At 43.3% G+C, this 13,857-nt stretch overlaps 1 protein-coding gene across 5 annotated transcripts in view; it reads left to right on the top strand.

The window, feature by feature from the left end:
- The window catches only part of IQCK (IQ motif containing K), a 127,760-nt gene extending 114,210 nt beyond the window's left edge, over positions 1 to 13,550 (top strand). For 4 of the 5 annotated variants that reach the window (XM_081257295.1, XM_081257293.1, XM_081257294.1 and 1 more), the window contains one exon: positions 12,704 to 13,550. In XM_081257295.1, coding sequence (XP_081113421.1) covers positions 12,704 to 12,759 — 56 coding nt within the window. In that variant the 3' untranslated portion in view covers positions 12,760 to 13,550. The remainder of the gene's footprint in view (positions 1 to 12,703) is intronic. The other variant, XR_014017674.1, reaches the window with a different exon arrangement.
- The last annotated feature ends 307 nt before the right edge of the window (positions 13,551 to 13,857 follow it).

Raw genomic sequence — 13,857 nt, 5'->3', positions numbered from 1 at the left:
CACTATGAACATTCATGTGCAATATTTTGTGTGGACACATGTTTTCATTTCTTTTGGGTATATAGTAAGGAGCGGAATTCCTGGGTTATATGGTAACTCTAGATTCAGTTGGTTGAGGAACTGCCACATTGTTTTCAGAGCGGTTGCGCCATTTTACATTCCCACCAGCAGTGGATGAGGGTTCCAATTCTTACACATTCTCACCAGCACTTATTATCTGTCTGTTGGACTATAGCCATCCTTGTGGATGTTAAGTAGTATCTCAGTGTGGTTTGATTTATGTTTCCCTAATGCCTAATGATGTTGAGTATCTTATCAGGTGCTTACTGGCCGTTTGTATAGCTTCTTTAGAGAAATGTCTATTCAGATCCTCTGCCTTTTTTTTTTTTTTTTTTTTTTTTTTTGCGGTACGCGGGCCTCTCACTGTTGTGGCCTCTCCCGTTGCGGAGCACAGGCTCCGGATGCGCAGGCTCAGCGGCCATGGCTTACGGGCCCAGCCGCTCCACGGCATGTGGGATCTTCCCGGACCGGGGCACAAACCCGTGTCCCCTGCATCAGCAGGCGGACTCTCAACCACTGCGCCACCAGGGAAGCCCTCCTCTGCCTTTTTAAATTGGACTGTCTGTCTTTTATTGAGTAGTAAGGATTTTTTAAAATGTATTTTAGACACAAGTCTCTAATCAGAGATATGATTTGCAGTTGCATGGGTTGTCTGTTAACTTTCTTGAAAGTGGTGTATTTTGAAGCATGGAAGTTTTAAATTTTGTTGATGTCCACTTTATTTTTTCATTTGTTCCTTATGCTTTTGGTGTCATATCTAAGAAATCATTGTCTAATCTATTGGACCATGGACCATGTCTAAACCACTTTTTTCCACTCACTTTTTTTCAAGAGCTTTATGGTGTTAGGGATTTTATTTAGGTCCTTGACCCATTCTGAGTTACTCTTTGTATGTGGTGTAAGTTAAGGGTCCACCTTTATTCCTTTGCATGTGGATATCCAGTTGTCCTGCAGCATACGTTGAAGAGACTATTCTTTCCCCCATCAAATGGTCTTGGCACCCTTGGTGAAAATCAGTTGACCATAAATGTAATAAATAAATACATAAATTTAATAAATAAGTGTAAGTGTTCACTTCTGGATTTTCAGGTCTATTCCATTGATTTATATATTTATCCTTATGCCAGTACCACCCAGTCTCAATTACTGTTGCTTTTAGTAAGTTTTTAAATGGGAAAGTGTGAGTCCTCCAACTTTGTTCTCTTTTTTCAAGACTGTTTTGGCTATTCTGGGTCCCTTGAACTTCCAGTTGTCATCTTTCATGTCAATCTTTTTGAAAATGGATCTCTATCTTTAAGTTTACATCAGTGAGATCATACTTCATAGCAGTTATTTTCATGTATCCTTGCTTTTTTCACCTAGCTTTACATGGTAAACATATCCCCGTATATTATAAACTTATTTTACATGATTAGCTACATAATTTTTTTCTTATTGGACACTGCTTCCTAAGTTTCACTATTATAAATATTGCTACCATGGCTGCCTTCATTCCTAAGAGAATTTAATTTCATTTGTGCAGCTATTGAACATATTTTTACATATTGAAAATGTTACTCTTTTAATTCAAACTTTGAGATGATTTCCTGAAGACCAGTAGAATAGGGACAGGCAGATGAGGCGTCATATCCCACATTTGCATCTTAGAAAAGTCACTTACCTTTCAGAGCCTCAGAGTTCTCATCTGAAAATTGGAGATAATAATACCTTCAGAGAGTTGTTTTGAAGGTTAAAGACAACATAGGGATATATGACCTTGTACAACACCTGACATGTTGTAAGAACTCAATAAATAGTACTTATAATGATTATTATTATTTTCATCATTGTTGTTGTTATTGTTGCTAGCTATATTAAAGTTGCAACAGGCAGCGGAAATGGAGTGGTCTACCTGTGAGGAAATGGTGAGGTGACGTTCATGTCTTTCCTATCAGCCTGGGAATTGCAATCAGAATGAGTAGACATTAAACGTTTTCTCACATCAGCCAAAGAGAAGTGTTTCGATATCATGCACCAAATTAATGTCCATATTCCTAAATATTTGTTTGTATCTAAGATCAGTGTCTTAGGATCGTTTCCCAGCAATGGCTGTGAGAGGGTTTAACCCAATTCATGTAACTCTTTTTTTTTTTTTTTTTTTTTTTTTTGCGGTATGCGGGCCTCTCACTGTTGTGGCCTCTCCCGTTGCGGAGCACAGGCTCCGGACGCGCAGGCTCAGCGGCCATGGCTCACGGGCCCAGCCGCTCCGCAGCATGTGGGATCTTCCTGGACCGGGGCACAAACCCGTGTCCCCTGCATCGGCAGGCGGACTCTCAACCACTGCACCACCAGGGAAGCCCCCATGTAACTCTTGAAGATATTGTTTGCATATTGAAAACACTTATGTTTCCATTCAAACAGAGATTAGCTCCAAGAGAGCATGGCTGTGTCTGGCACGTTTGTCATTTTCGGTCTTGAGTCAACAAACACAATAGGTGCTGGCAAAGGAAGGCAAGAAGGAAGGCGTCAGACCCCAAGTTATATTTTGCCTAGGAAACCAGGCAAACAGCAGTTTGAACCCTGACGAGCACCGCCATTTATTAAGCACCTGTTGCATCTGCTGCGTGCCAGGCGCTCTTCTGGTGGATTTGTGTATGTGATCTCAGTTAATGTATTTAAATATCAAGATTACCCTGTGCAATAAGATCCGCAAGGAACCCAGTTTTATAGGTGAGGGAACAAGCCTTGAGAGGGTTAGCGACTAGGCCAAGGGCATGCTGGTAGTAAGTGCTAGAGACTGGATGCAAATACTTGCCTCTCCGATACTAAAGTCTGGGCATCCCCACTGACCTGGAGAATCCTTTATGTTGCTGGAAAAGATGTGTGTCCTTTTGACAGTCTGGAGTCTGAGAGAGAAAGGCCTGGGGGCTTCCAAAGGAAGCTAGAGTAGGGTTTCATTCATTGGTTCAGCCAAGATTGATCGAGCGCCTGCTGTGGGCGCAGGACTGGACCTGCCAGATGCTGGAGGTTCAGTGGAGAACATAAGCCAACACGTTGTTCTACTCGAAACTCAAGCCTGGGGGGAAGCCAGACACTATTCCAATAATCACGTGAATCCATGATTACAGACTGTGAAAAGTGCTCCGAAGAAGTTCAGGATGCCTCGAGAGACTTTAGCAGGGGGTTTGAATAGGTTCCCCTAGAAATTAACTAGATGTGAATGGCAGGGAGGGCTTTTGGATGAGGGAAGGATGGAGGCAAAGACCCTGAGCCTGGAAGGGGGACTGAAAGAAGGCCTGAGCGATGAGAGCAGGGTGCGAGGCACTGGGGAGCTGGGAGGGAGCAGTGGCCTCGGGGGGCTTTGGGCTTGATCCTGAGGGCAGCAGGGAGCCTTTAAAGGGCTTTAGCAGGGCAGTGGCATCATCGGATGGGCTTTATAGAAAGATGAGCATGGCTGCAGGTGGGAGGTGGATCGGATGACCTGGTTGCAGTGCAACTGGACAGAAGTGGATGGGTTTAGGAGACATTTAGAGGGTAAGAATGACTAGATGATATGAGTGATCCTTTCTAAAAGGTAGTTTTGTTTGGGGGTCAGTAAGTTTCTCACCAACGTCAGGGCTTGAAAAATTCAAACTTCTTTTCAGTACACCGTGGGCTTCCTATTAGAAAGAACTCTGTAGTTGAAACTTGGAATGTTACTTCCCATCTCCTTCTTTTAAGGTTTGATAAAGTTGGCTTAGTCATCGGGGTTTCTTGACTGGAGCCCTGTCTGCCTCGGGTTCTGGACCAACTACCAAGATAATGAGTGAATACTGCCCCAGTCCCTAGTTACAGATTGAAATAGTTTCTCAATTAGTTATTAGCTTCTTACACTCACAGAGGAGCTATATAAAAATAAACTGGAGGATCTGTTTCCATTTCACTTAAAGGCAGCATTCAATATACAGGGCTTCTGCCAGTCTGAACTGGATGAGAACTGTTTATAAACCCGAGTTCATTCAAAATGCCTGGGATATTTCTAAAGGTTCAGTCTTGGCGGCAGCAGCTGAGAATGCAGAGATAAATAAAAAAGTCATAAGACACGGCTGACAGGGTTCTTCTGTGTTCATTCACACCCCTGACTCCCTAGGCTTTTGAAGACGCAGAATTTCGAAGGACAGCCTACTAGATGGTGGCTATTTAAGCTGCTGTGCTAAATCTCCAATCTGGATGCTAACTGTGAAATGGAGCTACCCTTGTAAATTCAGATGTAAAAAGAAAATACTAATAGATGTATAAACACATATGAGTAGGACATAAGCTCACTTACGTGATGTAAAGAAATTTTGTTTAAATATTTGTTTTAAAACATATTTTCCAGCTTTTCTACAGCCACTGCATTGCCTATATAATTAAGAAATAATTTTATTGAGCATCTACCATGTGCCAGGCAATGGGTACCATCTCATTTCACCCTCGCAGTCTCCTGAGAGGAAGGTCTTACTGTCCCCATTTTATGGGTGAGGGAGCTGAGGCTTCAGAGGTTAAGAGACTTGCTCAGGTCACCCAGTTGGTAAATGATGGTAAAGGCCAAGTCGCCTGGCTCCAGAAGGTGTGCCCTGAGCAACTAAGCTGTGCTCCAATGGCCCCATTTCTTCCCCTGTTGGAGCCTCAGTTTCCCTCATCTATGAAAAACATGGCTTTTATTAAATGTCTCCCTTTCCAGAAATCAAGATCCTTTCCAGGGTCAAAACTTGATGTTGAGATTCTGTTTTAATGTAACTATTGTTGTCACTTCCAGCACCAAATGTTTCCATTTAAAATGCTGCCTTCCAGGAGACCTCACCCTGAGTTTACATTGTTTAGAAGTCAACAACAGTAATTACTGCACATTCAAGACTGTCAAATCTGCCCCAGTGCCTTGTGGCTTCCAAGTTGGCTCAACTTTCCTCAAAATAACACAACCCAACATCTGGCACAGTTAAGAAAGGGGGGTAAACATACCAGACTATTGACATTACCCTCTACACGTCAACATTTCTTTCTTTTTAGAAAGAAAATCTTCCATGACATATTCTTCCAGTGGGGACGTGGAGGGTTTTTTTCATATTTTTTTCTAGATTCTTCAGATTTTCTATAATGACTATGAACAGCTTTTATAATTGAAAAATAATCTTATTTTAAAAATTCAGTCCAGTAAAAACAGAAAAAAAAAAAAAAAACCTTGGTAATATATATTATACACTCCCCTACCTCCTAATTGGAAAGTATACAACCTGACTTTAAGCTTTGTTGGATTATTCTGGGTGGTGATAAGGGACCCCAATTCATACTCTGCATTAGTATGACATGATGGTTAAGACCATGGATTTTGGACTCAGACAGACCAGGCTTAGAGTCCTGGCAGGGCCATTTATTTAGCTCTGTGACCTTGGGCAAGTTGCTTAGTGTCTCTGAGCCTTAATTTTCTCATTGGTAAATGGGAATAATGATAGCATCTACCTCCCAGAGTGGCTGGGGTGATTAAACGAGATGATAAATTTGTGTAAAGCCCTGAACATAATGTCTAGCATTCAGTAAATGCAAATTTTCTACTTAATAGTGTGATACTGTTACTAATCTGTTTCAACTGTGGAGCCCTCAGGGACTGTGGAGGCACCTTAGACTCTGCCCTGGATCTGAATGAAAACGTCCTCAGATTCTGATGCCTGTTCTCTTCCTCCCCATTTTCCTATTTTATTTTGTTTTATTTAATTTTATTTAATTTTATTTTTTGTTGAGGTCAAACTCACAGACAGCAGGGTGCCCTAGTCCTAAATGTACAGCACAGTGAACTTCTCTGTATGCACACACCACGTAACCAGCCCCTGGATCAGGATGAAGAATGGGTCACCATAGAATAGTTTTGCTTATTCTCAAACTTCACATAAATGGAAAGAGTATGGACTCTGTGCCTGGCTTCTTTTGCTGGCTATTGCCTCTGGGAGAGTCAACCAAAATGTTGAGGGCAGCAGTAGTTTCCTCTTCTTCACTGATGTGTAGTATGCTTTCCTGTGAATAGTATCACAATATGTATATCTCTTATTGATGGACACTTGGGTTGTATCCAGTTTTTATGAACATTCTTGTATATGTTTTTTGGTGGATGTAAATACTCACTTCAGTTGAGGATTAGCCAGGAGTGGAACTGATGGGCCTGAGAGTATGTACATAATACTTAATTTGGCAAGATCCTGCCAAATCATTTGCCAAAGTGTTGGCACTGTTTCCCATCCCCACTAGCGATGCCTGAGTGTTAAGTTGTCCTGCATCCTCACTAACACTTAGTATGATGAGTCTTTTTCATTGTAATCATCCTGGTGGGTGTGTAGTGGCTGTCTCACTGTGGCTTTAATTTCTTTGATGCACACCTTTTTATGTGCTTATCAGCCATTGGGACACAAATTCATTTCTAAACTCAGTTATGCTCTGAGGAAATCTGGTAGCTCAGCTTGCCCGAATGATGCTTTAAGGATGGGCACACAAGCTCTGAGAGAGGTCTCAGAGACACTCCTGCAACTAAAACACCAGAGTTTGGGGCACACATTCCAAAACATCTATACTGGCTTCTTCTGCTTACTTTCAAATCCTTGGCCATGTTTGATAGCTGAGCTTGCAAGATAACTAACTAACTTTCAGATGATGAGTGACATGTTATAAGTTTTAAAAGATGCTAAGTGAACTCTTTAGCAGCATTTCAGCTTGTATTTCTACAGGCCACTCAGGGGAAAAGAAGTCACATTTGTTGAATACCTACAACGTATCAGTCCCTGCACTGGGCACATTCGGTACATTATCTCCCTAATCTCATAAGGGCTCTGTGAGGTCAAGATTATTTTACTTAGTTCAAACGAGGAAATGGGGTTGGGGCTGGGGTCACCCAGCTATCAGATGGCAGACACCAAAGTCTACCCTTCTGTGAGCAAGCAAACTGAGGGGGAAACATTACTTTTCTACCAATTCCCCAATCAGAAACTATTCCTAGCATACATTTCATTAATACTTTTCCAGTGGTCACCTCTACTAAGGCAACTTCACCCTTGGGTGGATCTCTCCCTGGGGTCTCCCAACAGTGGGTCTGCTGATACTGGGAGGCCAGCTCCCCTGAGACTCCCCAGCTCACGACCTCTCCTCCTCCCTGCCTCTCCCCACCTCTGCGGTCTGCCTGACCGCAGTAACACCGTGTACATGTTGATGCCCTGACAGTCTGTTTATCTTCTGTCTGGTATATTTTCTGGTAATTCTTTTAGAAAGTTTTCCCCAATGGTATAGCGATGCACGTGGACGGTAGACATTTGGGAAAACAAAATTTCACCCATTTCTTTTCAATCGTTTTTTCTATATTTAGTTTTTTTAAGAGTTGAAATGCTGGGCCACCACTTAGTTATGAATGTAATTTTATTTTTTACAGGGCAGTCACATTTAAAGGATGTACTATGAACATCTCACTCAGGACTAAACATAAAATAGGAATCACTTGTTTTCAAGAAAAATAAACTTTTTTTTCAGAAAAGCAAGAGGGAAAACAAGGGCAGAGATGAGTGAGTGAAAGAGCTTAGCTTCCACTTTACCTTTGGAGCCGTCAGCTTTGTTGGCTTTCAACACCACCAGACAGAAGCCACAGTGTCCCCCTTGGAGACATTGTTAACTTTGGGAATGGAGCAATTTAAAATTTACGTCATCAAAATTTATAGGAATTTTGTAAATTCCACTGTATTTTGCTCTTGGCATGTCTCCTTGTTCCTTCAAACTTTGCAAAAGCACATTTTGAATGGTTTCATCCTATTGTATCAAGTTTATAAATTATCAGGTATCTACTCATTCCACAGGTGTTGGGCATTTTGATTGTTCCTAAACTGTCTATGTGGGAAGAGATGTGGGAGCAGCACCTTTTGTTGCATCTTCATTACAGAAATTTTCATCTCCCTGGGGAGAGAGGCCACGACCCTGTGGAGGTTAAGGGCATGAATGCAGGAGCCAGACGGCCCACAGTGTGACCCCAGGCTCCTTACGTAACCTGCGTGCCTCCGTCTCCTCATCTGTACGGTCATCAGGGAAAATAACAGCACGTACCTCACTGCCACTTCATATGCGTAAAGGGCCCAATAAGTACCATAGAAGTGTTGTCTTATTATTTACCTGGAATCCTAAAAACTGGGTGCTAATTGGATAAAAATATATTTTAAGCTATATATATATATATATATATATATATATATATATATATATATATATATATTTTTTTTTTTTTTTTTTGACTTGAGAGTGTGAGCCAGTCTTCTCTTTGTAACCCCAGGATCCATCAGTGTGATGGAGGCACATTTACTGAAGCAGCTTCTCTCTTTGGTGTGTAAGCATCTCTAATTCCCTGTTAATTTTCCTGCCTCCCCCTCTGTGAGCTTCCTGAGGTCAAAGACTGTGCCCTGAAAATAGTAATAGCTAATATGTAGTGTGTGCTTCTCTGGATCAGACTCAGTGCTGAGCACTTCGCGGGTCAGGAGGCAGGGCCCCCCTCAGACGTGGGCCCTCAGGAAACAGGCACTGAGTGATACAGCGCTCTTTCCCAAACTTGTCACATCAGAAGGATCACTCCAAGCGCAGAGGTGGTGGGTGCTGATCCCCACTCACTCATCGAGATTCTGATTATCAAGGTTTGAGGCGGGGCCCAGGAATCTGTATTTTTGCCCCAGCTGGTCCTTTGTGCCGAGGCCACATCTGGGCAACACTGACTGAGTAGCTGGATGACCCTGTGGTCCCTGAATTTCCTCCCTATGTCTTAGGCAGCTTCTCTAGCCGTGTATGGGGTTCTCAGCTCTGTCACTGAGTGACACAGGAGAGCGCTGGGGGCAGTGGAGAGGAGGAGGACATAAGCGGGTCTCACTAGTGTGCAAGACCTTTCTTGTCAGGCTGCCTTTAATGAAGCTGGAGGGCTGGTGCATCACTCTGGGATCTTCCTCTCTCTCAAGGTCTTCCGTAACTGGCTCCGCACCAGTCTGCCAAGGGGTACAAGGACAGCGTAGGGCCATGGAGGCAGCCATGTGTTGGTGCTGGAAGCCAACCACAGTGATGTCTCTAGACTAAGGTGGAAACTGGGGTCTTTCATCTCACTGCCTGCTCCCCTCCACTGCCTCTTCCCTTGCTCCCTCTTTCTACTGAATAACCTGCCTGTGCAAGGTTCCGCCAAGACCTGGAGGAGGAAAACCACTAAGGAGAGACGTTATCTGCTTCTTAATTTTTAGCAACGTAATCCTTGTACATGGTTCCCATGGTTATGGGTATATAGGATAAAACAGGAGGATGAATGAGCCTCACCTCTGTCACCCTCTTCTATGGCAGTCACTTTGAGCTCTGAGCTGCTTCTCTGGGTGGTTAAGGTTAAGGTTAGGGTTAGGGAAAAGTTTAGACACTGTCTCCTGATTTCCTGATGGGACAGATGAGAATTAGTTCACTTAACTCCCACCCCCCCTCCCAGAAGAGTTAAATTGCTATTTCCCGTTCCTTAATTGGTTGACTCTGTAGTTTCAAGTTACAGACAACCATCTTTACTTCCTCTTACCTTTTCTTGGGAGGAGATGAAATATACATATAATAGCGACCATAAAACACATATAGCTATAAAGCAAACACTCAGGTAACCACCATACCAGTTAAGGAAGTGGAACGCTGTGAACACTTTTAAGGCCCCCCCTCCCACCATGAAGCCACTTACCCTAACTTTTGTGATAATCGTTCTCTTGCTTTTATTTAGATTCTCTTCATCTTTATATGCAACCCTCAACATTTAGACTTGCTATACACAGAATCGCACTGTATGTATTACTCTGTGCCTTGCATCTCTTTCTTCAGTACTGTAAGCCGAGGTAAGCCGGCACGGGTAGCTGTGGTTCGTTCGGGTTCAATGTTGTATACTCACTGTTCCAGTCAACCACAGTTTATTTATGCAGTCAGCTGGTGATGGATTTTTCGGCTGTTTCCAGTTTTCTGCCATCATGAACATCCTCACTGATGTCTGCCAGTAACGTGTGCAAGGGCTTCTCCAGGGGCCGGATACAGGAGTGGAATCGCTGCATTGTGGGGAATGTACATGCTCAGTTTCACTTAATATTGCCAGTTTTCCAGTGTGTTTGCGCCGGTGGGCAGACCCCACCTCCAGAGATTCTGACTTGATTAGCTAGGGTGGGGCTGGGCACCAAGACTGTTCAGAGTTCCAGGTGATTCCATCATGAGGCTTCACAACACCTTTACTTCCAGTCCATCAACTCTAGTTAGTGTCTTGACTCTCCAACTTGAAGGAGTGTCCCCAGCATCCCTTTCTACTCTCCTCCTTCAAGATTTCTGTATAATGATCTGAAAGAGAGAGGGGCTTTTTCCCAGGCAAGGTCAAAATGTAGGGGTAGGGAGGAAAGTCTCAAGGCCTGACGGGATTGGTTAAAATACTGGGACAAAGGAAAGGCATGCAGGTGAATTCTTCCTTCCAGCAGGGTTGAGTTACTAAAGAAAACCCAAGGCTTGGGAACGCCTCCCATCAGCCAATTCCTCTTTCCTTCCACGCTACCAGTAGCCTTAAGTGTCTGTCTGCCAGTTGTAGGCCAGAGAGAATGTCATTCAAATGGCTTAAGTATTGAGACTTTGAGACTCCTGTGAACTGCTCTGAGGGTCTTTGCATTCACGTTTCCTTAGGGGACTCCAACCACGGTTTGGGTTTCTTGACCCTTAGCAAGAAAGATTCTTGACCCTGAATCTTAGCAACACACAGCTTTGAATAAATACTGATGCCCGGGGCCCCAGACCAATTACATCAGAATGTCTGGGGCGAGATCCAGGTACCAACAGGTTTCAGAAGCTACCCAGGTAATTCTTAAACGCAGCCAGCATAAAAAATCAGTAGTCAGTGGGTCTCAACTTTATCTAGTGTCCATCAGAATCACCGGCTGGTGGGGGGGCTTGTTAAGAATACTGATGGCTGGGCTCCACCCCCAATTTTTGATTCTATAGGTCTGGGGCAGGGGGCCTGGATGTGCATTTCTAATAGGTTCCCAGTGATGCAAACATTGCTGGTTCCCCAACCACACATGGAAAACCATCATGTGCCTGGGTTTCCCTGCACACCTCCCCGTGGGGATCTGGAACAGCCCTGTGCTGAGCTGTTCCATCTGGTTGTGTGCGCCCCTTTCTACCTCTGTATTATGTCGTCAGGCTGGTAGCTTGAAATCAGACGTGGAAACTGGCAAATGCTACAAATCAGAACTCCGCCACCCCAGCCTGTTGCTAAACATTCATATCCTAGATTACATCATGGGCCAGTGGGATACTGGGAGAGCACCTCCTAGGTGTGGATCATCCTCGCTCATGCATTGTCATCAACAGGCCTAGAGGCATACAGGGCCTTCACTGTGGCTACCTGTACAGCTTCTATATATATGGAACAAAAATAGTACACATTGAAAAAAAATTAATTTTCCTGTGACCGTAGGCTCCTGGTATTGAAAATATTTTTCTGGTTTGAGTTATTAATACAATACTAGTTCACAAAGCCAACTAAATACATTCTAAAATTTGATAGTTATTAAGTATAGAAAGTAAAGAGACTCTGGGGATGCCAACATTTCAACTTGCGTCCTTGTTTGGCACCTGGGGATTTTTTACACCCTGGGTAATGCCAGGATGGGGAGAGGTAGGAAAGGGAAAAGAGCAACTGCAAGTCCACGCAAGGAAGCCAAGATTTGGAAACTGTCTTTGAATAAACCATGACCAAGAACCCTTGGGAAGTCTTTGTGTAGCGCCAGCCTGAAGACTGCTGGGCTAGCCTGTCTAGTCCACTGCGCTGCATGTGATGGGGTCCATGGCCAGCGTGTGCCCTCAGCCACTGGGAGGTCAGGCTCAACCGAAACCTCCGCTCTACACAGTACCAACGCCCAACACCCTTTCTACGCGAACACTGCTCTTCAAGCATGACCAGAGCCTGCAGGCTTGCTCTGAATAACCCTTCAGGCATTAACTTGGACACTAGAAGCGAAGATTTATTAAAAAGAGAGGGTCTTTCCAAATGGATCTCCCACCAGGGGACTGGGTTTCCATATATTTGGGGGAAGGGGCTTTTATCTATTGGGACAATTTCCCTTACAAATAGTGTGGTGCTCTGCGTTCAGCTAACTTTCCTGTTTGGCCGACTCAGGAAATCACCCGGATCACATTCTTGTCCGGACCATAAAAGACTAGAAAAGATTCTCTTCTGGCCTCGAACTGACCCCAGTGCTGTCCTGCGTTTTTAATTTTGGGTGTGGGGGGAACAGGGTGAGTGGTGACAGATTTGGTTGAGTCAAGAGCCTCGAGTCTGTCATCATCTTTAGTAAAACTTCCTTCCTTCAGTGCCCCCGACCTGCAAAGCATACTTTTGACCTTCTTCTGAACTGAACTCAGAATGGCCGTGAACGTTACGTGAAGTGGCTTTGAAACTTCAGGTGCTGCCGGTGGAGGACAAAGGCCCTGTGTTCTTCCCCGGTAGATCCACGGGACCAGAACCATCGCAGTCGCTCCGTGGGTTTCGAAGCAACTGACTTCTGTGTATCAAAGTCTGCAGTTTCCAGAAGCCAAGTCTGTCTAGGCTTGTAAATTGACCCTGACTTTCTCTTTCATTTCTTTGCAGTAAAATGCAAAATGGAGGATGAAGAAGACGCTGCAGCTAAGACTCCACAACCTTAACAGCTGTCGATATCTTTCCCCTCTGCTGCAATTACCCCACTTGAGGAAAATGTTCAAGTTATGCTTCCTCTATTGTGCTTTCCTGAACAACTAGATTTGGTGCATTCGGATAAGAATCTTTCACTGCAAACATGTTGTAGTGCAAATAGTTTATCATAAGAAAGTACTAGTTTTAACTTTCTGCATTATCCCCCAATTTTATTCTTTCATCCATATATTTCATCAGTGCTTCAGGAATATTCTTCTACACCAGCCACTGCTAAAATGTACAATGAACTCTGATTCCAAGAGATGTTGAAGTTTTCTCTAGTTACCAGTTTCCCAGTTTTGGCCACCTTTGCAAAGATCCATATTTAAAATAAAGTCCCAAACCTCTGAAGTGGGTTTTAAGTTTATCTGGTTAGTACTCTTTTCATAAAAAAGTCATTATTGCCTGAGATCATTTCCCAAGGAGACTGACCCTTAACTTTGACTGCATCAAGATAGGACACTTAAACCCAGACAACAATAAAGATAAAGAATTTTTGTTGCCTAGGCCCCAAAGCATTATAGAAATTCCTCATTTTATGGGTAAACTGACTTATGACCCTCAATTGTTCGCAGTTTGCTGTTAACCAGGATTCTCCCATTCAGAATGCCACGGACTTAGCCTCCAGGCAGATCTGAAAGCCAAGTAGTTGTATTGGGTTTTTTGACAAGCTACCACACGTCTTAAGTAAATAGTAAAGCCTTTATTTTTTGTGTTAAGAACAGCATTTTGAAAATAAAACCTATTTGCCCATGCTTTACAATCTTTTAAATTTGTAATATTTATATACAGTTGTTTATGGTACACATTGATTGTCCTGAAATTTCTTTAACGATTTTTTTAAAGTATGCAACAGTCAGCCAGGGGAGGATAAAGGTACATTATAAAACACACATTAATACATTTAATAAATATATATTATCTATCAAAAACGAGCCTTAGCTCTTTATCAATGAATAAAAAGCACCTGCTGAGAACTCCTGTAAGCTGGTATAATCATTGCATCATTGGATTATAAAAGCCACAATGCTCCCTTTCGGTTCGGGGTTCAACTCAGCCTTGCCTAACCA

The sequence above is a fragment of the Mesoplodon bidens genome (assembly GCF_964165515.1).
Source record: "Mesoplodon bidens genome assembly, chromosome: 15".
Lineage (NCBI taxonomy): Eukaryota > Metazoa > Chordata > Mammalia > Artiodactyla > Ziphiidae > Mesoplodon > Mesoplodon bidens.
This window is presented reverse-complemented; position numbering and strand designations above follow the sequence as displayed.